This window comes from Caretta caretta, chromosome 18 (assembly GCF_965140235.1).
Source record: "Caretta caretta isolate rCarCar2 chromosome 18, rCarCar1.hap1, whole genome shotgun sequence".
In the NCBI taxonomy this organism is placed as follows: Eukaryota; Metazoa; Chordata; order Testudines; family Cheloniidae; genus Caretta; species Caretta caretta.
Window position 1 is genome coordinate 2,892,562 of NC_134223.1, and position 26,763 is coordinate 2,919,324.

The following is a 26,763-nucleotide window of genomic DNA, read 5'->3' on the forward strand; positions in this document are numbered from 1 at the left end:
CGGGACGGGGACTGAACTTTTGGTATTAGAATAGTAGGATTTGGCATCCAGCACATTAATGCACCAAGCTCAGCAATGGGCAAAATCTCCAAGGCCTCAATGGGTGACACTCTGAGAAGCCTCTGTGTTTCCCATCTCAGCTTCCCTGAAGAGTGGGTCTGGTAGATTAGAGAGCTCTTTGTTCCTTCCCCCCAGAGCTGCTGGGTGAAAACGTGGGTGAAGCATGGAGGCATTTCTAAGGATGCACATGGATCCCCTTTCACTGGCAAATATCTCCGGGATTCTTCCCCCACCCCTTCACCCCTCCTCCGCAGGGTGCAGTCGCATTCAGCTGAGATACCCCTAACACAACTAGCTTGTGCCTTCCTCCTGTGTCCTGGACTGTGCAGGGCTAAGTCCTTTGCAGTGTGCAGTGTGGCCATTCCCCGGCTGCAGGGAGCACTGCTGTCTATCCTTCACCGGGGGGTTTTCCTCTCCCCCCACACACCCCAACAGTTGACATGGTGGTACAGATTGGACAGTCCCCAGAAGGTGAACCCAGCTGTCTAGATCCAACACAGCAACTTGCCCCAGTGAGAAGCCTCCAGCTATTGGTCCATGGGGAAGGAGAGGGTGGTTTACACCCCTTGAATTCAGCCCTTACCCTCTAGACTAGGGGTGGCCAACCTGAGCCTGAGAAGGAGCCAGAATTTACCAATGTACAGTGCCAAAGAGCCACAAGAATACGTCAGTGGGCCCCCATCAGCTTCCCCACCCCACTCCCAGTGCCTTCCACCCACCGGCTGATCAGCGCCTCCCCCTCCCTCCCCACAACTCTCGATCATGTTTCATGGCTTGCAAAAGGCTCGGGGGGGGGGGGAGGGAGAGGGAGGAGCAAGGGCACAGCAGGCTCAGGGGAGGGGGTGGGAAGGGGTGGAGTGGGGGCAGGGCCTGTGGCAGAGCCAGGGGTTGAGCAGCGAGCACCCCCGGCACATTGGAAAGTTGGCACCTGTAACTCCAGCCCCGGAGTCGGTGCCTAGACAAGGAGCCGCATCTTAACCTCGAAGAGCCACATGGGGCTCCGGAGCCCCAGGTTGGCCACCCCTGCTCTAGACTAACTGGCAGTCTCTCTTCTGCATAGAGAAAGCATGGGGGGTGGCGGGGGGGATTCAGTGCAGTTCTGACAGCCTGCCTCAGTCCAGTCAGGGTTTGGTGGTGGTTGTTTTCAGCTCATGTTAATTTCACTCCCTGTTTGTTTTGCCTGAGCGCTCAGTTGGGCCTGGGCTCCCCTAGGATCCAGCCTCCACACTCCTCCAGGGGAGAAAAGTGCTCCCTGCAGGTTGGAAGGGCCCTCGCTTCACTCCTCTTTCATGGCAGAAAAGGAACAATAGCCAGAGTGGCTGGGAGAGGCAGAGGCTCAGCCTGCAGGAGCCATCCCTACACTGAACTTGTTGGGACCCAGGAATCCCCCTGCTCCCTGTGCACCAGTCCCTCCAGGTCAAAGTCCTAGTCGCACTCTCATCCCCTAGTGTCTCTGCTGCCATCCCTCCCAGCCAAACACCCCAAGGCCCCCAAAGCCCCACTTCTCCCTGGGAACCAGAGCAGACATACCCCTTGTCTATGTTCTTTAGAATCCTTTAGTCTCTTGTTTTTCTGGCCTCCCAGTACAATTAGAAACAATCCCAGAACCACCCTTCCCAGCATGAGAAAAATCCCAGGATCCAGGGAGCTGCTAGCACCTTCTCCCTAGCTCTCAGCCATGGGACACATCTTCACAGCCCCACTAATTTCCCCGAGCGTGTTCCCCTGTTTGCACCCTCACCACTGAGTTCACCCACGTGCACACATACATGCACAGCCTGTTCCTCACACAAAGAACCTATCTGTTCCCAGGACCTTCTCCACAAAGCCCTCCCGCCAGCATAGCGCTGTCTACACCAGGGGTTAGGTCAGTATAACTACATCACTCGGGGGGGTGGATTTTTCACACTCCCTGAGCAATGCAGTCATACCGATGTCCATCTGCAGTGTAGACCACTAGACCTTAATTGCACAGTTCTTTATCTCTGGGTTGTCACTGAGCTTGCTGTCTCCCATTTTCTTCTTCCAGACTGCGAGCACTGATTCTCTATTTTGCAGATCTCTTGGTGCAGAGACTCTCCCAGTGGGAAGGTTCTGTTTAGGGTTCCGCACGGGCAACCTTCATTCTGGCATTTCCTAACTTCTGAGAGCTTGGCTTTGCAATCTCCATGTTCTCTGAATATAGTTTGCTGTGTGTAATAACGTTGTGAGATGCAAGTTTGCAAAAATGGGTCCAATTCTGATCTCAGTTATACTCATGCCCACCCTGTTGAAGTCAGTGGGATTGCAGGGGTGTAACCCAGCTAAGAATTTGCCCCTGCATGTGGTTATATACTAAGGCTGGATGAGATTGAACTGTTGAGACTGAGTGGTGTGCAATGCGCCCAATACAGAATAACAACGTTTGACCTGTTTTCTGGAATTCCTCTTTGCTTGCTACAGATGGCAAGATTTTCTGCACTGATGCAATTCATTGCCCTGATTGTTCACACATCACCCTCTACAACCACTTTAGCCTTGCTGAGGACTCAGTGCAATCAGCAAGCCAACTCGATATAACCTGGTTGTAAACCAATAGATGTGTGTTTACATGGAGGTTTGCGCCTGTTTAACTAAACCAGTTTAATGAACCCCACGCACGTCTGTGTGTAGAAATGCACATTCATTTCCAGGAGAGTTTGGTTTCTGTTTTCTTTTGGCTCTAGAGGTGAAACCTGACTTTGCCAAGGTGCTTCCCTATCATTGGCCTATCTCAGCGGTTCTCAAACTGTGGGTCAGGACCCCAAAGTGGGTCACGACCCTGTTCTAATAGGGTCACCAGGGCTGGCTTTAGACTTGCTGGGGCCCCAGGCTGAAGCCAATGCCCAAGCCCCACAGCCCAGGGCTGAAGCTGAAACCCAAGGGCTTTGTCCCTGGGCAGCAGGGCTCAGGTTACAAGCCACCCGCCTGGGGCAGAAGCCCTTGGTCTTTGGTTTGGCACCCCTGCCCGGGGTGGTGGGGCTCAGGCAAGCTCAGGCTCAGGCTCTGGTCCCTCCTTCTGGAGTCATGTTTTTGTTGTCAGAAGGGGGTTACAGAGCAATGAAGTTTGAGAACCCCTGCTCTGCTTTGCTGTGCCCTGGCAGCACAAACCTGGTTTAATTGAACAGTTGGGGATTCTTCTGGTGAAGAGGCATCGCTCCATGGTGTAAAGCTGATGTAGCCACCCTGCATCCCTCCCTCCTGGCAGGCTGCTGGGGTGGAGCCAAGAAGAGGGGATGTGGCCAAGCAAGAGCAATCCTCAGTTGCTGGGATGAGACCTGTGCCTTGAGGCCATTGCAGCCAGCTGTGGAGCAGCTGAGGAGAATCATAGAATCATAGAATATAAGGGTTGGAAGGGACCCCAGAAGGTCATCTAGTCCAACCCCCTGCTCGAAGCAGGACCAATTCCCAGTTAAATCATCCCAGCCAGGGCTTTGTCAAGCCTGACCTTAAAAACCTCTAAGGAAGGAGATTCTACCACCTCCCTAGGTAACGCAACAGGAGACCAACAGGAACAGGGACTGTTGCCCAGTGCTTCCAGTGAAGGGTCCTCAACCCTGGAATTGTCTCACTCCCCTCTTAGGGTGTGACTGCAGTGGAACTGGAAGGTGTAATTTCCAGCTCCAGGAGACAACTACCTCCTACCCAGTGGCAGGAGAGGCAAGCCGCTCCACTACATACCTCTGATCTCAGACGGGTACATACCAGCGTCAGAAGCTGTGACTGGATGACAGGAGATGGGTCACTTGATAAATTGCCCTGTTCTATTCATTCCCTCTGAAGCACCTGGCATCGGCCACTGTCGGCAGACAGGACACTGGGCTAGATGGCCCCTTGGTCTGACCCAGTGTGGCCATTCTGATGTTCTTATACTCAGGGCGTTACCCCTCCAGCACTCAGAACACCGCTGCTACACTTCTGTTTGTAGCACACTGACTCAATGAGAGCTACACAGGTATGTGTCCTCGAGCTGGGGATTTCACCTTCCAGCTCTGGAACAGATGTGCCTTCTGTCTATCTGAGCCCAAGTTCCCTGACCTTCAGGACACACTGCAGGGGCTGTTCAATGTGTCTTAGAATCATAGGACTGGAAGGGACCTTGAGAGGTCATCTAGTCCAGTCCCCTACACGCAAGACAGAATTAATTATTATCTAGACCATCCCTGACAGGTGCTTGTCTAACCTGCTCTTAAAAATCTCCAATGATGGAGATTCCACAACCTCCCTAGGCAATTTATTCCAGTGCTTAACCACCCTGACAGTTAGGAAGTTTTTCCTAATGTCCAACCTAAACCTCCCTTGCTGCAATTTAAGCCCATTGCTTCTTGTCCTATCCTGAGCCATTAAGGAGAACAATTTTTCTCCCTCCTCCTTGTAACAACCTTTTATGTACTTGAAAACTGTTATCATATCCCCTCTCGGTCTTCTCTTCTGCAGACTAAACAAACCCAATTTTTTCAACCTTCCCTCATAGGTCATGTTTTCTAGACCTTTAATCATTTTTATTGCTCTTTTCTGGACTTTCTCCAATTTGTCCACATCTTTCCTGAAATGTGGTGCCCAGAACTGGATACAATACTCCAGTTGAGGTCTGATCAGCAAGGAGAGTGGAAGAATTACTTAGAATCATAGAATCATAGAATATCAGGGTTGGAAGGGACCCCTGAAGGTCATCTAGTCCAACCCCCTGCTCGAAGCAGGACCAATTCCCAGTTAAATCATCCCAGCCAGGGCTTTGTCAAGCCTGACCTTAAAAACCTCTAAGGAAGGAGATTCTACCACCTCCCTAGGTAACGCATTCCAGTGTTTCACCACCCTCTTAGTGAAAAAGTTTTTCCTAATATCCAATCTAAACCTCCCCCATGTCTTCTCATGTCTTGCTTACAACACTCCTGCTAATACATCCCAGAATTATGTTTGCTTTTTTTACAACAGTGTTACACTGTTGCAAAACCTAAACCACTGACTGCCAGAAGCTGGGACTGGATGACAGGGGATGGGTCACTCAATAATTTACCTGTTCTGTTCACTCCCTCTGGAGCATCTGGCACCAGTCGCTGTCAGAAGGCAGGATACTGGTTGGACCATTGGTCTGACCCAGTATGGACATTCTTATATTTGTATTTTTTAACCAAATCTATTTGATTTAATATGTTTCAGAGGTGCCACAAGTACTCCTTTTCTTTTTGATTTAATATGTAATGCACTTGTCCTAACAAGTACATTTAAATCAAATCAATTCAATACATCAGTAAAGCCAGTAATAATTAGACTGACCTGGCATGGTACTCAGACGCCTGCTCACTCCGTCCTCGCAAGCTGGGGACTTTTTGGCTTGGCTCCAGACCCAGGTTTATCACTGTTAGGATCAGGTGCATATAATGATCAAACAGTGATTTTCCAAACTGATCCTTACCCCAGGGTCCACTGTCCGGAACTCAGTACTTCCCAGGCATGCAACCAATGGACCATCAGACCCAGGAAACCTCTCACTTATGGATGAGAGACCAGAAACTAACGAACATACAGTTTGCCCAGCCTGCCAAAAAGCTGTCCCAGTACACAACAGCAGCAGCAAAGGTGCTGTGAAACCAATCCCCATACTTTCCTCCCCTACACACCCCTACCTCACTGAGACGTTAATTGTAGAGTCTATTCAGGATTGTTCACATACATTCCAGCCTCACTGACCTCTGCACTCCAGGGAGCAAATGGGAAGGTCTGAGTGCGTCACAGGTGCCCTGAGTCTGCTTTTTTTGCTTTACAGGTCAGACTTGGGCAGAGCTGATTTCCCTTCCCTTCCCTTTTAAGTCAGTGCATATTTACCAGGGTAGGGTGACCAGATGTCCCATTTTTATAGGGACAGTCCCGTTTTTGGGGACTTTTTCTTACATAGGTGCCTATTACCCCCCACCCCCGTCCCGTTTGTTCACAGCTGCTGTCTGGTCACCCTATACTGGGGCCTTGTCTACCCTACAGACGCTACAGCAGCATGCTGCAGTCACCACTTAGCATCATAGTGCAGACACTCGCTATGGCCGCAGAAGAGTTCTTCCATCACTGCAGCTCATCCACCCCTCCAAGAGGCAATAGCTGGGTGGGCAGAAGAATCATCCTGTTGACATAGTGGTGTCTGCCTGGGGGTCTAGGTTGGCTTAACTACGTCTCTCAGGGGGGTGAATTTTTTATATCCCTAAGCTACGTAGCTAGAGCAACCAAAGTTTTAGGTGTAGACCAGGCCTGAGGGTTAACAGCTCTGCAGCCTAAGGCCCTATTAGATGTCCGTTCTAAATCATATCTACACAGAAAAAAAGTGACTTTTAAAATAACATTAGCTCAATCTGGGCTTTGCCTTTGGCAAGAAGAGGGTGCTTCACACTGAGCTAACCAATTGCAGCGGCTATCTCAATGGAACCTCCTGCTTTGGAAGATCGAGTTCACTCAGTGGCGTTAGTTTAACATGACGGGTGCATTGGGGACCCACCATTAACACCCCGCAGAAGCAGCTTCACTTCTTCCCAGTTGTGCTGCCCCCCGGGCTATAACACAGCCATGTGTTACGCTACCTGCCCCTGAAGTCAAATAACCCGTTCAAAGCATCAAGTCCAAGGCCTAATATTTCCCAAGTGACGAGTGATTTTGGCTGCCCAGTGAGAGGCTTCATAAAGGGTCCTGGTTTGTAGAGGGTGAGTGCCAAGCACTGTTTGAAAATCAGGCTTCTTAAAGTGTTTCCGGGTTAGGCCCGAAAGGATGAAGGCACCCAAATCACTAGTCACCGAAAGTTTAGGCCTTCTCCCCAGGACAGTGTAATGCTTTGGACACTGGCAGATCCTCGGGTGTTTTACACATTAAGCAGGAGCAACAAAGGCCTTGACTACCGGGGAACGTGTTACCGGCTAGATAGGACTGGTCAACTTTAAAATGTAGGTCACCAGTGGGGCCACATGTGAGTGGGCAGTGGGACCTCACCACTGCCAATAGTATGCACGGCGTGTAAGGTGCATACAGCTGCAGGCACCACTGGAGGGCACCCGGATGGGCTAGTGAGACTGAAGGGGCTCTGTTAGACTCAGGTGAGAGAGAGACCGCGAAAGGGAGCAAGAGCAGGGAGGGTTGAGGGGCGCCTGCTGCAGTGTACGTGCAATGCACTGGCTTTGTGTGTACTGGTGAGGTAGTGGTGGAAGAGAGCTTAGAAACTCTGCCAGTGCTGCCAGGGGAGATCTCCTTTAGTCCAGGGGACTGTTTGTGGAGCTGAAGGATGAGAGCTCTAGTCCTCTCTCCTGATGTGTGGCGGAGTTACCTAGTGGTCACATCTGATAAGTGCAGATTTAGCAAGTGGGCCACATAGACAGGAGAGTCCCCTCCTGCACCCACACAGGGTTCTGTCCTCCTCCTGTCCTTGCAGCGAGGAGGCCAGACCCCACTGTCAGTCTCAGCAGTGCAAATAGAAAGTAACCCCACTGACTTCAGGGGACTTACTCCAGACAGACACTGTGTAAGTCAGAGCAGAATTTGACTTGTGCTGCTCCAGCTACAGGCTCTCTCTACTGGGAGCTGATGCATTTTCATTATGGAGGTGAAGAGGCCCTCTTTGTGGGTGAGATCACTATATCGATGTCACACCCTGGGCACATGACTGACCACTGCTCAGGACCAGCTATCCTGCCCTATCAGAAGCCTGCTTAGGAATTTACATCAGTATAGGTGATTTCAGAGTAACAGCCGTGTTAGTCTGTATTTGCAAAAAGAAAAGGAGGACTTGTGGCACCTTAGAGACTAACCAATTTAATGTATTTGTATTTGAGCATTATTTATTTCCACAATATGCATCCGATGAAGTGGGCTGTAGCTCTCACGAAAGCTTATGCTCAAATAAATTGGTTAGTCTCTAAGGTGCCACAAGCCTCCTTTTCTATCAGTACAGCTGTGTCTCTCAGGGTTATGAAAAATCCACACCCCTCAGAGATGTAACCCCCGCCGTAGGCAGTGTCCGGCAACCTAACCACTGGATGACCTCTTCCCGTGAGACAGGAGCACCCCTCTCCCTGGCGTTAGAGTGTCTACACTTCAGCACAACAGCGGTGCTGCTGCACTGGTGCCACTGCAGCATTTTAAGCCTAGACAAGCCCTTCGTGCTTACAACACGAGCAAACGTCTTCTTTGATGAGGTCTGGAGAGGTTTGGTGGCTGATTCAGAGGCTTTGTGAGGGGTGGATGACATAGCTGGAGGGATGTGGATTTGAATTGATGGGAAGGAAATGGCAGACATTGGCGACAAGTAGCTGTTAATTAACCCCTTTTCCTCCTTATTCAAGGGAACATCTTCAGTTACACACTGGCGAATTATTAAGGAGTCAGAGGGGAGCAGATGTGAAATGCAGCAGATAAGCTCTTTCATGATTTTTGTTTTAGTACTTGCTCTTTAAAAGGAGGGATTGTCCATTACTAGTCTTCTGGAGAAGCATGCTAGAAACAATAAGCAAGGCAAAAAACAAGAATTCGTTCCACTAGAGACTGTTCTTAACTCTCTTTATTGCCCCCTTCACAGAAACAAGGAGTTCCAACATAGCTCTCTGCCTGCCAAAGGCAATCAGGCAACTGACAAACTTTTCAGAGGCAGTGCGGGTGCAACATAGCGGTGTATGCAAGGACTTTAACTCTAGACATGGAATAGATGACTCCTGCTATACAAACTATATGGAATGTGAGCTTGGCATTACAGAACTAACTCTACTTGTGCTGGTCAAAATATATTTGCTCCAAAATGAGGGAGAAATGCCTCCCCCCTGCACATTATAATATCACCAAAATAATAATGCACGGGTGTGTTTCTACTTTGGTTGTTAAGAATATCATCCATTATGGAGGCATAGAGTTGGCTTGTCTGTTACTTCACCCACAATATTTCTAGCTAGCTAGCTATCCTTCAGTTCTTGTTGTGCTGTGGTTTCTAAGAGCCTGCTCACACTTGGGATTGTTTCATTGATAGAGCTGCACTAGTGCAATCTCCCAAAGTAGATGTCTGGTATTGGTGTAAAATGTGAGTAGCTTTTGAAACCAAAGTAAGCCAGAATGGTGAAAGTCATCTGACCTGAGGCAGCATTAAAAATTTAATAGCCTTGTTACCTAAAAGGGCTCAGTGTCCATTGACTCCCAGGTCTGCTGTTACTAGATGCACCTTAGAGACTAACAAATTTATTTGAGCATAAACTTACTATGCGCAAATAAATTGGTTAGTCTCCAAGGCACCACAAGTCCTCCTTTTCTTTTTGTGAAGACAGACTAACACGGCTGCTACTCTGAAGCCTGTTACTAGATGGGCACCTCCAAACATATTAGTGCACTTGAGGCCACCACTGCAAGCTGATCTGTATGTGGGGATCATAGACTCATAGAATATCAGGGTTGGAAGGGACCTCAGGTCCAACCCCCTGCTCAAAGCAGGACCAACCCCAACTAAATCATCCTAGCCAGGGCTTTGTCAAGTCAGGCCTTTAAAACCTCTAAGGAAGGAGATTCCACCACCTCCCTAGGGAACCCATTCCAGTGCTTCACCACCCTCCTAGTGAAAAATAGTTTTTTCCTAATATCCAACCTAGACCACCCCCACTGCAACTTGAGACCACTGCTTCTTGTTCTGTCATCTGCCACCACTGAGAACAGCCTACCTCCATCCTCTTTGGAAGCCCCCTTCAAGTAGTTGAAGGCTGCTATCAAATCACCCCTCACTCTTCTCTTCTGCAGACTAAATAAGCCCAGTTCCCTCAGCCTTTTCTCATAAATCATGTGCCCCAGCCCCCTAATCATTTTTGTTGCCCTCCACTGGACTGTCTCCAATTTGTCCACATCCTTTCTGCAGTGGAGGGCCCAAAACTGGACACAGTACTCCAGATATGGCCTCACCAGTGCCGAATAGAGAGGAATAATCACTTCTCTCGATCTGCTGACAATGCTTCTACTAATGCAGCCCAATGTGCCCCGTTAGCCTTCTTGGCAACAAGGGCACACTGCTGACTCATATCCAGCTTCTCATCCACTGTAACCCCTAGGTCCTTTTCCGCAGAACTGCCGCTTAGCCAGTCGGTCCCCAGCCTGTAGCAGTGCGTGGAATTCTTCTGTCCTAAGTGCAGGACTCTGCACTTGTCCTTGTTGAACCTCACCAGATTTCTTTTGGCCCAATCTTCCAATCTGTCTAGGTCACTCTGGACCCTATCCCTACCCTCCAGCATATCTACCTCTTCCCCCAGTTTAGTGTAATCTGTGAACTTGCTGAGGGTGCAATCCATTCCATCATCCAGATCATTAATGAAGATGTTGAACAAAACCAGCCCCACGACCAGCCTCTGGGGCATTTGACTTGATACTGGCTGCCAACTAGACATTGAGCCGTTGATCACTACCCACTGAGCCCGATGATCTAGCCAGCTCTCTATCCACCTTATAGTCCATCCATACTTCTTTAACTTGCTGGCAAGAATACTGTGGGAGACTGTATCAAAAGCTTTGCTAAAGTAAAGATATATCACAGCCATCGCTTTCCCCATATCCACAGAGCCAGTTCTTTCATCATAGAAGGCAATCAGGTTGGTCAGGCATGACTTGCCCTTGGTGAATCCATGTTGACTGCTCCTGATCAGCTTCCTCTCCTCCAAGTGCTTCAAAATGGATTCTTTGAGGACCTGCTTCATGATTATTTCTGGGAACTGAAGTGAGGCTGACCAGTCTGTAGTTCCACAGATTCTCCTTCTTCCCTTTTTTAAAGATGGGCACTATATTAGCCTTTTTCCAGTCATCTGGGAACTCCCCCAATCACCATGAGTTTTCAAAGGCAATGGCCATTGGTTCTGCAATCACATCCACCAACTCCCTCCACACATTTCATCCAGCCCCATGGACTTCTGCATGTCCAGCTTTTCTAAATAGTCCTTAGCCTGTTCTTTCACCACAGAGGGCTGCTCACCTCCTCCCCATACTGTGCTGCCATCTGGGAGCAGACCTTGCCTGTGAAGGCTGCCACCACAAGTCTCTGCTAGGCTTTATATCAGCTCAAATGGAACTAAAGCATCTGCCTATAGCTTTAAACAAGTTAAACAAAGCAACAAGCACTTAATAGAGGTCAGATCCATTCATTAAAAGAAAACATATTTGTTTTAAACAAACTATTTATTAGAAGGGGTGTGAATTGAGGGGTTGATAATGGGATGTGATGGGTTTTCACTTAAGAGCCACTGGTTCTAATTCAGTCTATACTAGTAATGGCTATTCCTGGGAGATATAGATATTGTGACAAAGTTCCTGCTCTACCTTGGTGGGTCTTGCGCTTATTGGCAGATTTGCTCACCTTGGAGCTTCACAGCAGTCCTCAGCTTGGCTGTTTTTCTGAATTCACAATCCCGGTCAACTCCTCCTGTGTCTGACCAGGAGTTGGGAGGGAACACAGGCCCGCCCGCCCTCTACTCTGGGTTCCAGCCCAGGGCCCTGTGAAATGTAGCTGTCTGGAGTGCCTCCTGGAACAGCTGTGCAACAGCTACAAGTCCCAGGGCTACTTCCCCATAGCCTCCTCCCAACACCTTCTTTATCTTCACCACAGGACCCTCCTCCTGGTGTCTGATAAGACTTGTACACCTCAGTCCTCCAACAATCCACATTCTCACTCTCAACTCCTAGGACCTCTTGCTCCCAGCTCCTCACATGTGCACCACAAATTGAGGTGAGATCCTTTTTAAGCCCAGGTGCCCTGATTAGCCTGCCTGAATTGATTCTAGCCGCTTCTTGATTGGCTGCAGTTGTTCTAATCAGCCTGTCTGTCTTAATTGTCTCCAGAAGGTTCCTGATTGTTCTAAAACCTTCCCTGTTCCTTACCCAGGGAAAAGGGACCTGGTTAATTGGGGACCAAGAGCTTTCCCTTCAATCACTCTTCTGTAGCTCTTTAACCTGGAGGAAGGAGGAGGAAGAGGGCTGCTGCTACAACTCCAGCTCCCACTCCTCCCCTGGCTGAGCCAGACACCACCCCACTCCCTTCTCTGCTGCTACCTGGTTGCTGGCTGGCTGCTGGACCCCCCACCCTTGGGTGCTGCTACTGCTCCAACTGCAGCCCCTTGGGGGGAGGGGAGCCTGCTAGCCCACTCCCCAGAAGGGGGGAGTGAGGGACCCCAGTCCCAGCCGCTGTGGACACAACCACCTGAGAGGGGTCCTTTCTGCCTACCTGGAGCTGCTGCCGAAGCCCAGAGGACGAGGAGAAAAGGACCATCTACCAGTGGGGGAGCACCTAGAGACTCTGCAGACCACTGTGGAGGGGGCCTTCTGAACTGAGTAACTTTCAGACTGTGCTCTTGTGGTGGGAGTCTTGAGTGTGTTTGCAGGGACACAGGGGGTGTGGTGTGGAGCTGCCCCCTGATCCATCTGTGTGTCCCCCACCAGTGCCCCCTCCACCACCCCCACTGGCTGCATACCATCTGCCTCAGCTCCTGTCTCTGGACTCAGCTGCTTGCTTGGCTTTGCTACGCCCTGATTCCACCCTTGGGCCAGAAGCAGCAGCCAGCCAAAGTGACTCTGTGCAAGCGCACGTGGGCACACGTGCCCCTCCCCCGGACTGCCCACCTCACAGCTTTGCCCCTTGCTGCCTGCCCCATTTGCAGCTTTTGCCCCCCCTTTTGCCCCAGCCCCCCCTTACTAGCTTCAGTTTGTTTGCCTGCCCCGCCCGTTTTCCCTCTGTAGCCTTTGTTTGTTTGCCCCGCCCCAGCCTCTGAAGCTAGCCCCTCTGTTTCCCTGCCCTAACTCCAGCCCGCCTAGCCCCTTGCTCCGTGCACCCATGCCCCCTCCCATGTGCTTGTGCCACTCCCCATTTTAGTTTCAAACCTCTTCACTGCACCCCCAATGCTGTTGTATCCCCCCCACCCCTAGTGCAGCTAGAGGAGCCGGAATTCCACCCCGTGTCGGCGACTGACCCATAACCCCTGTTTTGTCCCTGCGTCCAGCCCACCCTTTTGGAGCCCTCCTCCCCTGCCTGCAGCCTAGCGGGGAGGAGTGATCGACCTGCTTCCCCTTTCCCCTCCTCCTTCTGGTGACTCCCCTTCCCTCCCTGCTCACAATGGGGGGGGGGAGGGGATGAGACGGGTGGGGCCCATCTAGCAGCCCCAGCTGCCCCTCCCTCGCCTGCCCCTCTGTTACCCCCCCCCAAGCCTCTACCTCTGCTGCTGCACCACCTGCCGCCACCCCCACGGTGACCTCCGCTACTGCCACATCCCTCCCCCCCTCAGCTTCAGGGGGAGCCCCCCCAGCCGGCGGGAAAGGCCAGGGGAAGAAGAAGGGGAAAGGCCCTGCTAAAAAGACCAGGCCCTCCATGGCAGGGGCTGCCCCCACTGCCACAGCCCCACCACCAGCCGCAGCGACTCTCCCTGCTGTTCCCTCCACCAGCTCTGTGGGTGCCCCTCCCCTGGCCCCCAGGGCCTACGTTCAGGTGGCAGCAGCCCCCCCGCCTGCCGCTCCATCATCTCTCCCGCCCGCCGCCTCCGCTACCATCTATAGTGGCCAGGGCCCCTTCCCCACCATGACCAGGAAGCATGGCGTCCGTTGCCTCCTGGTGCTCGCCTCGTCCCACGTGGAGACCTACGTGCGGGCGTTGGCGAGGGTGGTGGGGCCCACGGCCATTGTGGCAGCCTCCAAAATGTATGGCAAGGTCGTCGTCTTCTTAGCATCGGAGGCCGCCGCCCAGGAGGCAGTGGAGAGGGGCCTGGTGGTGGAGGGCGTGTTCATCCCCCGGAGCCACTAGAGGACCTGGGCGTCCGCCTGGTCCTGACCTCCGTCCCTTCCTTTCTTCCCAATGCCGCCCTGTTACCCGCCCTCTCCACCCTGGGGAAACTCATCTCCATTATCAGCCCTCTCCCGTTGGGCTGCAAAGACCCCGCCCTCTGTCATGTCCTCTCGTTCTGCCGGCAAGTGCAGCTTCAACTGCCGCTGGCAGAGCGTGAGGGAGAGGCGCTCGAGGGGTCCTTCCTGGTCTCCTACCAGGGGGCCCATTCCCGGGTGCACTACTCCACGGGGGAGGCCCGGTACTACCTCTGCCGGGCGATGGGGCATGTCCGGAGGGACTGCCCCTTGGCCCGGCAAGGAGGGGCATCCAGGACCCCTGAGCCCCGGCAAGACACCGGCCCTGTCAGCGCCGGCACCCTTAGCTGCCCGGCACCCGGAGCCGCCCCTCCTCCTTCCCAGTCCACCACTGCTCCCCCTCGGGCCCAAGGGGCAGCTCCCCCACTATGCCCAGACGAGCGGGAGAGCCCTGCCTCTGTTGTCTGCAATCTGGCGGGGCCTGTGGAGGAGGCTGTGGCAGGGATGCCGCCGGGCATGGGAGAGGGCCCGCCCTAGGGGGAATCCTCCCTCCCTCATGCTGCCCCACCGTTACCCCCCCGAGTCCCTGAGCCATCGCCTCCGCCCCCTAACATGACCCCTGCTAGCCAGCCCCCGGATGATGCCATGGAGGGCTGGGCCCTGGTCCAGGGGAGGCTCAAGCTCCGCTCCTCCCATCCGATGAGGAGGTCCCCCGGAAGACCAGGAAGGGGGGCACCAATGCTAAGCCTTCTGCCTTGCCCATGGGTGTATTCCATCCACCGGTGCCAGCTGGGGAAGACGTGGCAGCACCGGAAGGCAGTATCTCCCCTCCACGGGAGTCCCTCCCCTCCAAGGCCCCCGACAGAGCCCCTCCTGCCCTGGTACCATCTGAAGCCCCTGTGAGCCCCGAGGCAACCGTTGCGTTGCCAGCGGGGAGAACCCCGGGGTGGCAGACAGCGATCTCCCCTCCATATACTAGGAAATCGAGGCCCTGGGTCTGACCTCGGTCACCCAGGGGGAGGATGACTCTATGCCAGTGGGCCTCGATCTGGGCAACCTCACTCCAGCCCCCCTTTTTCCATGCTCACTCCCTCCTAACCGTTGCTTCCACTCCCACTTCCGAGGAGCCCCTGGACTCCTCCATCAACCCGGCCGCAGATGTCACCCCGCTGACGGCCACCGAGCCTGTTGAGGCGACGGCGAGAGCCACGCGGCCGGTACCCAGCCACCAGGGGCACCCCTCGTTGGTGTGGAGCAATCAACCTCCTTCCCGGGCTGGGGCCTTACAGAAGATAGTCCACCTCCTGATGCTGTGGCTGCCAAATCCACCATAGAGCCTGCACCTGGCATGGCTGAGAGCCCCCTCCCCACCCCCTTGCCCCTTGAGCCTGATTGGGAGGCGCCACCATCCAGCTACTTGGCTCCCGAAGCCCAGAATCTCGTCTGACCCTGACCCTGTCCCTATCCCGTCCACCTCCCGCGATGTTATTGCCGCCCCTGGGGCTGTCTCCTTCCCTTTTCCAATAGGTGACCCCCAGGGAGCGGCCTTTGTGTTTCCCTGTCCCGACCCACAAGGGGCTGCTATCCTCCCTCCGCCGCCCCCTATTGCCCCAAGGTTCAAAGCAGGCCAAATGGCACCAGTCCATCAGGCGCCCCGTCGGGGGTCTGCACCACGTCTGCCTGTCTCGGTGGGCCACGGGGCTGTACCAAGGGCCCCATCAGGGGATAAGCAGGAGACCGTAACCCCACCCCCCCATGCGCTGTGAGAGGAGTTGCGGGAGTTTTTAGAAGACGTCTGTGGCTCCTGCAACAAGGTACAGCTTGCTCTCCAGCGATGGGGGGACTTTCATCAAATCCTCCGGGCCGCGACGGCCCTCATGCGGGAGAGTAAAAGGACCTGGAAGCAAGGCGCCGCGGCCTACCGGCGGGTCTGTATCTTCCATGATTCCTTACTCACTTACGGGGTAGGTCACGGACTGTTGCATGGCCCATCAGGAACCACGAGCGTCCCTGCTGGCGAAGATCCCCCCCCAGCCCTCCTCATGGCACCTCTCACCATCGCAACATTGAACACCCGGGGCTGTAGGATGGGTCTCCGCAGGTCCCAGGTGCTCTCCTTCCTTCAGGAGGGTGGGTACTCTGTGGTTTTCCCGCAGGAGACCCATGCGGATCCGACCGCCGAAGACAGCTGGCAGCTGGATTGGAGGGACAGGGTCTACTTCAGCCATCTCACAGCTCGTACGGCTGGAGTGGCGACCCTGGCTGTTCGGCGCCCGGAGCCGCCCCTCCTCCTCCTCAGTCCACCAGTGCTCTCGCTCGGGCTCGAGGTACTTCACCCATCGCGCCCAGACGAGCGGGAGAGCCCCGCCTCTGCCGCCTGCAATCTGGCGGGGCCCCTAGAGGAGGATGCAGCAGGGATACCGCCGAGCATGGGAGAGAACCCGCCCCAAGGGGAATCTTCCCTCCCTCATGCTGCCCCACTGCTGCCTCCCACAGTTCCTGAGCCATCGCCCCGGACCCCAGATGATGCCATGGAGGGCTGGGGCCTAGTCCAGGGGAAGCGGGGCAAGCGGAAGGCTCGAACTCTGCTCCTCTCCACCGATGGGTCCCTGCAGGGGTTCTCCATTTACCCCTGGAGGAGGGAGGGCAGGGCCTGAAATGTCTGCACACTCAGGTCCATGTCTTCCGCCTCCAGGCCCTGCAGAGGCTCCTTTATGGTGCAGGTAGTCTGGTGTGGAGCGTACTTTGGAGGGAGGAGGGAGTGAGCATGGAAAAAGGGGCACGCCTTCTTGTGCCGCTTCCGAGTGCTCCGATATGACTGGCAGCTCCTTTATCTTCATCTGAGAGGTCTTCCTCTCCGGACTGCCAGTCTTTTACCAGGACCTCCTCCGGACCTGGAAACTGCTTTCAACGACCAGGTCCGTGGCAGCCATCGAGGGGGCAGATCTCCTCGTGGACCCCTACTACACAACCCCCAGCTTTGCGTGCAGGTGACGGAGTCCCCCTCTGTGCGCCAGAGGTTGGTCCTGGCAGAAGTCACAAGAGTCAGAGACCTCCTGGACTATGACCGGGAAGACTGACTGGATCCCCTGACGCTCGCTCAGTGCATGGGGCTCTCCACACCTCGTACTCCCTGGCGCGTACCTCAGGAGGTGAGGCCCGTTTTGCTGCCCATTGCTTGGGTTTATCTCGACCGGGTCCTGCACAAGGGCGCGCCCTGCCTACCCTCCACCCCAGGCCTGCCGGACCTTTTCATCAGGCCCCTTCACTGTGAGCCGGCTGCAAGAGATGCAGACAGTCTGCTTCCAGACCGTGCCAAGCAAACATCTATACACGCTCGTGCTCCACACCCTTCATGCCCTCACCCTCGTGTCCCACCCCGCTACAAAATGGCGGGACCTTCTGCCACCTTTGGAGGGTGAGGATCCCCGGAGGGCCAGCCTATATTCCACCTTGGTCCCGAGGCCCAACGGGGATATCAGTTGGCGGCTCCTTCATGGAGCCGTGAGCACGGGCGTGTTCTTGGAGCGGTTCACCTCTATCCCAGACACCTGCCCCTTTTTGCAATGTGAGGGAAACCCTGGCACACATATATCTGTAGTGTACCAGGCTGGAGCCCCTATTCCGGCTCCTCACCAATATTTTATTACGTTTTCGGTTGCACTTCTCCCCTCACCTTCTTATTTATGCACTCCCTATCTGTGGTCCCACAAAGTCATGGGATTTCCTGGTCAACCTCCTCCTGGCCCTAGCTAAAATGGCCATCTATAAAACCAGAGTGAGGAGGTTGGCCGATGGAGTCTCCTGTGACTGTGGGGCCTATTTCCGATCCTCGGTCCATTCACGTATCTAGGCAGAGTTCCTCTGGGCGGGGTCCACTGACTTCCTTGATGCCTTTGAGGAGCAGTGGGTGCTGTCCAGGGGTCTCTGCTTGGTGTCCCCATCTAGTTCCCTTCATTCGACCCTTTGCCCACACTCCTGTCCCTGTTATTTCATTAGTTGTCCCCAATATTTATTTGGTGTCCAGGTCCTGTGGATCTCCCTCTTAGGCTGAGGCGGGGAATCCTTTAGCAGTGGGCAGGCTTTGCCAACCCACTTCCCAGATCCAAATAGGATCACTCTCCTGTAGCCATCTGGCCCAACACTGTCACAATATTTATATATATAAATAAGTAGGGTGGGTTTTTGTTCCAGCCCTGGTGGATCGGCGATACCACAGAGATGGAAGTGCCCATCTTCATGGAGGAGTTGTGTCCAGACCAGGGTTCAGGTAGGGGAAGCTTTACTGCCACTTTTTTTTCCTGGGTATGTTCGGACTAGAGTTTGTGATCCTGTTTGAATGCGAGTGAATCAAAGTCAGTGTCCAGACTATTAGCTACAATCATGTTCATTACCTCAAGTTTGTTGGCAATCACTTGAGGACTACAAACCCCCTGTGGATGAACAGTGTCAGTCACCAGGCCTGTCAATCTGATCTCTTTCACCAGTACTAAATTGCCTTGCCTACCTTTCAAGGGAGAATTGTTTAATTAATGTCTTCCTGGAGCTCTGGCCAGGCGAAAGCTGTCTGAGTGCTCCCCAGGGTTACTAACAATATAATGTCATAAAAACTTTCACAAGATATTTATTCTCTCATTGTGTTTCAAAATATTTGTTAACAGGCAGGAAGGATTGTGCATGGGAATACTTATGGCAGAGGGAAGTGGAAAGTGTCAGGTGTGTCTGGAATTTGCAGCCAGAGACTGACTTTGTTTTGCAATGCCAAGGTGTTGCTTCTATGGAAATAAAATGAAGCCGACTTCCTGGAATGCTGGTAGAGATCGATCTATAGAAAGCCTGACTGTCAGTCCTGTGACCAGTCCTCTTTTGGGCAAGACATGCCAATGTCAGATTTCCATACATATCCCTTTAAGTTTACATATTGCTCACAAGATGATGAGTCCAGACACATTCTGATAAGAGTTAATGATTCATTCTTTCTTATTTACATATGTTTGTATCAACTAAGTCACTACATGGGAGCATGAATAACCAGTCTGTCTGCAACAGGATGTACATCTGGTAACCAAAGAGCCCTGCTCTGTTGGGTCCTGTCTGGTGTATATCTTTATAAGCAGTGTACCATATAAATGTTAGCTGGTAATTCATTAGAGATGGTTAGACTCAGGGCACTGGATGGGTCACAGGACTGCTACTGGCAGACTGAGCCTTCCACTTCTAGGTCAGTGATTGAAAAATGACCCAGGCTCATAGTTCAACTTTAGAGGCTGAAATCTGAAAGCTTTTATGTTACATATATGAAATAAATTGCAGACGCTGGCCCCAGTTTATCTAATCCCATATGCATGTGTTTAACTCTGAGCGTGAGCTTAATAATAATAAGGGAAAAGGCCAGATTTTGCTTTGTCGAATGGACTATCGAATCCCTCCCATATTGCACATATATCAACTGACACTGAAAAAATTGGATGGTGTCTTTGCACACCTGGACTAACTTAGTTAGAAAGGTTTCAGAGTAACAGCCGTGTTAGTCTGTATTCGCAAAAAGGAGTACTTGTGGCACCTTAGAGACTAACCAATTTATTTGAGCATGAGCTTTCGTGAGCTACAGCTCACTTTACAAGTTTTTTCATGCAGTTGATAGATTTCCACTCCATACGGCTAAATGCAGTGCCTTGCATAATGACAGGTTTCAGAGTAACAGCCGTGTTAGTCTGTATTCGCAAAAAGAAAAGGAGTACTTGTGGCACCTTAGAGACTAACCAATTTATTTGAGCATGAGCTTTCGTGAGCTGTAGCTCATGAAAGCTCATGCTCAAATAAATTGGTTAGTCTCTAAGGTGCCACAAGTACTCCTTTTCTTTTAGTTAGAAAGGTATGCATTCTACATAATTATGAATAGCTTGTCTACCCACCCACTCAAAGGACTGGACTAGCAAATATCCCTTAAATCCCCCTGTAAACACTGATTGACCAGCCTTACTCAGCACAAAGGGGGATTATTGCCTCTGTATTTACAAAGCCCCTATAATTTCCCCTCCATCAGCACTTCTTCATGATTTTCCCTAGTAAGATTATCTCCTACCACCTTCCTTTAAAGGGAAGAAATGTAGGGTTTCCTAAGGAAACAAACAAAGATTGTCATCTCTTTGTGCCATGAGAGTAATCCCCAGATCAGTACTCCACACCCTCACCTTTTATGTCTATGCAAGAAACAGGCAGGTTGGTGGATTGTTGAAGACGGAGGAGTCAGTGACCATGCATCCTGTCACATATACACTGTGAAAGGGTTTGCTCTCCCTCCCTCCCTTCCTTGTGTTTCACAAAGATTTGTTGGACCAAGATTTTAAAGTAATCTAGATCAAGATGCCCAGATGTAAAAGGCAGATATTGCAGAGTCTGCATCTCAGTGTGACCTGATCAGATAGAAGGCTCCCCAAGGGGCTGAGCCTACACCCATTGCAGACAATGGCAAAGATCTGATTGATTACCATGGAGAACAACAGGCCCCTGCATAGAAGTGGTCAGAAATTTTCAGTAGAAAATGCTGATTTGTCAAACCTGAAATATTTCACAAAAATATTTAGTCAACCTGCAGGCAGGGTTTGGATGGAAATCTGCCTGGTTCTGAGCCAGGGCACCTAGTGGGCTGCTGGAGACCTCAGGGCTTTCAAGGATCCATGGCTCCCAGACTGCCACAGTGCAGTCAGCCCCAGGTCCTCTGCTCCCGGGCAGCTCCACCATGTGGTCTTTCTCCCCCAGGATGCAGAAGCTGGGCAGAGTTGAGAGCTGTCTGGCCAGGGAATTTGGAAGCTCTGAGGTACCCAGTGCTGGGGCAGTCTGCATGGCAGAGCTGCCAAGGATCCAGGAATCTCTTGGAGCCCCTGAGTGAAATTGACATGATTCTTGTCAGTTTCATGGCTTCTATTTAGAGATGAGCAGCAGTGAACCACTGACATCAATCATGTCAAGATCACTTAGCTGCTGGGGTTCTGGGATGCAAAAGTGTTTTGGAAACATCATGTTTCTTAAATGAAATCTCTGGAATCCCCAGTTCTGAGAAGTTTAGAAAAATCTGTTTTCTACATGAATCCACCTGAAACAAAATTTCAAAATGACAAAAATTCCTGGGAACCGGAAATTCTGGATTTTAGTCTTCTCTGCCCCGATGTACAGGTTCAGCATGTAGTAAGCAATCCAGTGGGGGAACAGATAGGGGGAGATGATCTCTCTCCATTGAAAGGGATGATGGGGTAGTAGAATGTCTCCAGATTTATATTAGTGAGGTTTAAAAACACACACAATGTTTAGAAAGGATAAATCCTTGTGCTACCGGGCCTAGGATTTTTTGTATGATAGGGGTTAGAATTAGGAAGAAATTGCCCACTATGGTGTTTTTTGCCCCTTCATCTGGTTCTGACTGCAGTCAGAGACAGGATCTGATGAGATCTGGCAATTCACTGCCACCTTTTATCCGTGGTCACAACTATAGATTCCTGTTGTTTCTTATTTGTTTGTTTTTTTTAATGCTTTACAGTTTCTGGTGTCCTAGCATTTGTCAATTTGCTAGTATGAACTTTTAACAGTGCTAAAACATTTCCACAGGAAATTAAAATTCATTTCTCATGTGTACTCAGTGATCCTAGTCATGCACCAGCTGCTGACTGTAGCAGATTTCAAAATGCCAATCAAAACTACAGGCCCAAGAGCTCATTTGCTGTCTCTCTCTTTCTACGCACTGCTCAGGCGGCGCCTCATGGTCTCGGACACCATCCGATGGTGCAGGGACATCTACATCGAACACATCACCGGCCACCAACAGCACTAGGAGGTGTGAGCCGGTACGACATCGTGCATCCACTATGGGAAAGAGACTGAGAGGCTTTTTCCATTGGACCATATGAACTGGAACCATAAACTCACTGAACATTAAATCCCACCAAATGAGGGTAGATCCATCCTCATCATCGTATCCGCTCATTATACTCCACACCTGAACATAGCCATTATATGGATAACTTACCCGCATAGCTCAATGTCTGTACTTTGACCGGTTAAACTTTTACCCCCAATCAGAGAGATTGCAGATTATGTATTCCTTATGCCACCAGCTCCTAAACTGAATTTCGCACCCCTTGATAATCTGTATCTTATTCCCTGATAACCAGAAACTTCTATGCTTGAACTCTGTACCATTTTCTTTTTATTTCAACGTTATCTTAATAAAATTATTTAACCTGCGGTCCTGGCAAGATTGATTGTTATTCAATAATGGGTGATTTTAGTCCGTTCTTATCACTCTGCTGGGGAAGGGACCCGGCTGCTTGGAGCAAGGGGGTGGGGAAAATATGTTTTGTTTTCTTTGCGAAGTGTGGAATAGAGTCAGTCCTGCCTTACAGCCTCCAGCAGACAGAGCAACAATCTCCTTTCAGCAGAGGGGCCGGCTCCACCTTTAAGCTCAGCAGGTGCAGCGAGAGGCCGAAAATTCAGAACAGCGACGTCACCGAGGGATGAAAACACAACAGGAGAAACTCCAGTGTGAAAACACCATTTAAAGTTGGCAATCCTATCCCTCCCCTCCCCCCCTCTGCTCCACCCCAACATCGCCAAGGCCTGAGTGAATTGCAAAGGGAGGAGTTTGGTACCGAGCAAGGAATGAATTGCAGGCTCTGTTCCTTTCCCCCGGACCCTTTTATAAATGAGGTGGTTGTACCGTGTGTACGTGCACGGGAGAGAGAAAGCGTCCATGGGAGGAGCGTAGCATCTTGAAATCTCTCTGTCCCGGGCCGGGCCGGGCCGGGCCCGAAGACTCTCTAGGGCTGCGGGCCGAGCCGAGAAATGCCAAGCAGGAGCCCCCGGGACGAGGAGACCCCTCTGCGGTGGCTAGCTGGGGGAGGGCCCAGCCGGGAGGCTGCGGGGATTGCAATGCTGTCCTCGTGTGCCCGGGCTCGCCTCTGCAGCGAGCTCCCGGGCGACGCGCGCTGGAGCCGAGCCGCGGCCCCGGCGGCGCGTTAACAATGAGAACCGCGTCCGCCCCCCGCCGTGCGCAGCGCGCGGGAGGCCGGGGCCCTTGACGGACGGACGGGCCAGCCACTCAGGGCCCAGCGCCCGGACCCGCGAGCCCTCCAGCGGCGCACCCCCGACACACCCCCGTGAGCGCGCGGCCAGCCAATCAGGCGGGGCGCTCGCGACACACGCGCACACTTAAGCCGGGTCAAGGCGCGGCGGCCGGGCCAGGTCTTATACGGCGCGTTCCGAGCGCAGCGCGCGGCACGGGCAGCGCCGGGGCACCGCAGCAGCGCGCCGGAGGACTCGCGTCGGCTCGCCGGGACCCCCCCGCACCCCCCCCGCGCGGCTCGGCGCCCTGGCCCGGGGCAGCGTCCCTTGGAGAGAGCGCGCGGGCGCAGCACCATGGAGTCGGGGAGCAAGGTGACCGTGGGCCCGGCGGGGGGAGGCTCCCCGGGACCTTCCGGCGGGGGCGGCGTGTGCGTGGCCGTTTCGGGGGGAAGCGGGGTTTGGGGGAGGGCAGAGCGGCCTGCGGGGGGGGGGGGGTCGCTGCTTCCCAGAGTCTTTCTGCCCCAAGCAGCCGCCTGCCCGGCCCTGGGCGAGGCGAGGCGCACCGGGCGAGCCCCGTGGCCGCGGGCGTTCGGGGCAGGGTGGCTGGTCTGCGCTCACCCGCAGCGCAGAGGGAAGGCGGCTCTCGCGGGTCCAGCAAGGCCGCTTGGCCGCCGGGCTGGGTGCGGGCTCCATGTCCTTCGGGCCGGACTCCGTCTGGGGCGTGAGGCGGGGCCGAAGACCCTAGGAGCCCCCTGCCCCTTATGGCGCATCGCCGCGGGCGCGAGTCCTGGCGGCTGTTTTAAACCTTCCCCCTCCTTGGCGCCGCCGCCTGCTTTGGGCTCCTTAGCCAGTGCCCCGCTGGCAGCGATGGGACCCGGCTGTTGCCCCACGGCTCCCTCCGGGGACGCCCCATCCTGCATTGCCGGGCGGGGGCGGCGGAACCTGGGGGGTCGGGGTACTGCGCAGCGCATCCCAGTCCCAGCAGCGTGCGGAGTGGAAAGTTTTCAGCCTCGAGCGGCGATCGCGTGTTTAAAATAAAATAACTAAACAAATTAAACCCTTAGACAAGTGACTGATGGGGGTGGGGGGGAGTTCCGTGCCGGAGTCCCAGATGCAAGATAATCAAGCCATGTCCGAGGTGTTCGGTAAAAGGGCAAGTTTGCAGGGCTTAGGACTGGGGGGTTCCGCTCCACAGCCTTTGGGGCTGGACCGGGGGGGAGAGTTCGTTGAAACTTGGTGCTGCGGTTTGGTGGGAAGGATGCCCGCCCCTGTAGCCGGTCTGTATTCAGTTGCTTAAAATACCCCAGCCTTCCTGTGTGCGCGTTAGCCTTGCCTGGCCGACACTGGTGACCCCAAAGCTCCTAGTGGCACAGGAGGGAAGGGCTGTAGGCTTATGGGTCAGGACGGGGCTCGATGTCCCGCGTTCGCAGCAAAGTCCCCCCGTTTTCCCAGCGAGCCAAGGGCCGTGGGGATGCGGTGCTTCGGAAAGCTGGAGGGTTTCCCGTGTTGCCAATTCCTGGGATTTTTTTCCTTGATACTTGACGGTTTTTTCAAGCCCTACCGTCTGGAATCGAGGGTTTCAATAAGAATCTCCCCTTCCGTTTGACATGTTTTCCGAGCACGGCTTGTTATGGAGAAAAGCGTGGGAATGAGGCCAGGTCCCCTCCAAAGGTTCAGACCAGAAGGCAAATAAAAAACCCCGAATCTTATTGGTGGAGCGGCCTGATTTTTAAAAGATGGGGGGCCTGACTCGGGATTTTTGAACATGTGGGGTTGGCAGTCCTGCTTTTTCGGTCTACGTTGTCCTACGTAATGGGTCGGACCATTATGACTGTCTAGTCTGGCCGAGAATTTCACCAGGTGGTGATTCCTGCATGGAACTTGTTTGAACTGGAGCAGGGATGTAATCCCAGAGAGAGTAACCAAGGATACCCTCTTACAAATTATACAATCACAGTAAGGCCTTAAGGGGGGAAATAGTGTATGTATTTCTAATAATTCTTCCTTTGAGTTGGGCCTCGCATCAGGTTCAAATCCCCTATAATCTAATCCCCACACAGGCTTGACTTTCCCTCTTTTTGGTACATTTGCAGGACCGTGTTAAAAGGATTTTTTTCTTGTTTTTATTTGCTTGGTGGAAGAGCCCCCTAGTAGTCCCTGCCCTGAAGAGCTTCTTTGTTCTGTGCTTGGACCATACCTAGGACCATCTAATGCTGGTCCGGACTTGGAGCTCTTAAACACTAAGTGGATTAATTAACCCTTTAGGTTTTGTTTTTCTTCCCTCCTCCCTCAGGCTCCAATCCACAGCAGTCACCTTGTTTTACAGAGTACTGTTATGTGACGATTACATCGGTGCTCATGGTAAAAGAATAGGTTTTATAATGAAGAAAAGAGGGTGGGGGATCCAAAGCAAAAAAACAGAAAAATCCCATCCCTGCCCAACTCCACAGAACAGAAGGGTTCAGATTGAGACTCCAAGTGGTCTTTTCTGATCTGACTTCTTATGGGTCTCAGATCATCCCAATGAGTAAATTGTTCCCCAGTTGCTCACATCTTCCCTGGTTACCTTCCACTTCACAGGCTCATCTGTTGTTACACTGGTATAGCTGATTTGGGTGGTGGTACTCCAGATTACAGCTGCTAAACCGTGGCCATGGAACAAAGGTTTGTAGTCTGGCTGCGCTGGGCTAGCTGCACTAGGCGAGTTTATAATGGTTGTATATTTAAAAATTGAGTATCCAGGCAAACCCCTATGCAGCCTCTCTTTTGGTATAAACCTGGCTTACATCGATTTAGTTTAAAATGATTTCTTGCTAATTTAAACTAAATCACTGTGACTGGGTTAAATTGAATTAAGAGTGTCCACAGAGGGGGTTGAACCAGTTTAACCAAATTGATTTAAAATAATGATGTTCCTTAAACTGGCAGCTCTTGTGTGAAGATAAATGTGTAGACGAGCACTTACAATCATATTAGGTACTTTGAGTCAATTGACAATCAATTAATTCGAGTTGCATACTTGACGGTCGGGTCCCTAAAGCAGATTTTAGGCCCCAGTGTGCAATGAAAGGGGATACCAGAGTCCAGAGCGGGGAATTCAGTCCAGCAGGCTCCTTCCCTCTCTGTTCAAGAGACCCATCTCTTTTAAAATAATAACCGGTCTTGTGACCATGCAGGGAGGGCACAGGAGAAGCAATGCTGTTCCGCCAGTCTGTGTTTTCTGGGTCAAGATGCTTACAAAGTTTATTTGTGCAACACTGTCTCCAGATTCCCTCCTTTCTCCCTAGCTTTGGAATGTGGTTTGGGATCAGCGCGTTACTGTATTTAGTTCGCTGCGCTCTTGTGCATTTTCAGGAGGGCTGATGGCTGGGTGGGGAGCTGGCTGGCAGCTCCCGGAGTGGAGCGTTCCTGTGCGCCCAGCTGCGGGCTTGGAACCGGAGCTCTGGGACGTGACAGCCAGGAGCACCTCACAGGCACAGCTTGCTCCGGAGGGGGAGGAGGCGAGCGGCTGGGACTGAGGGAATTTTGCCCGGTTGAACATAGAAGTCCAACGCTGGGCCAGATTCTGATCTCGGGCACAATGGTGTAAATCCGCATTAGCTTGCATTTGGCTGTAGAAGCCCCAAAGGAGGACAAGGGGCCGGTTCACCTACCATAAACCTAGAACTGGCTGGTTTCGATCAGCTCTGTGCTTAGAGGATATTTCCTAGTCTCTCTTTAGCGGATCTTTTCAACCTCTCGATGCTGCCTTCATTTCTGGGGGGTCGGGGGGTGTCACTTCAAGCTGTTCGAGTGGAGACC

General features: G+C 52.6%; 1 protein-coding gene across 1 annotated transcript in view; it reads left to right on the forward strand.

The window, feature by feature from the left end:
- The first annotated feature begins 23,122 nt into the window (after positions 1 to 23,122).
- The window catches only part of SLC2A1 (solute carrier family 2 member 1), a 37,978-nt gene continuing 34,337 nt past the window's right edge, over positions 23,123 to 26,763 (forward strand). The window contains exon 1 of the mRNA XM_048824914.2: positions 23,123 to 23,334. Within this exon, the coding sequence (XP_048680871.1) occupies positions 23,317 to 23,334 (18 nt within the window). The 5' untranslated portion in view covers positions 23,123 to 23,316. The remainder of the gene's footprint in view (positions 23,335 to 26,763) is intronic.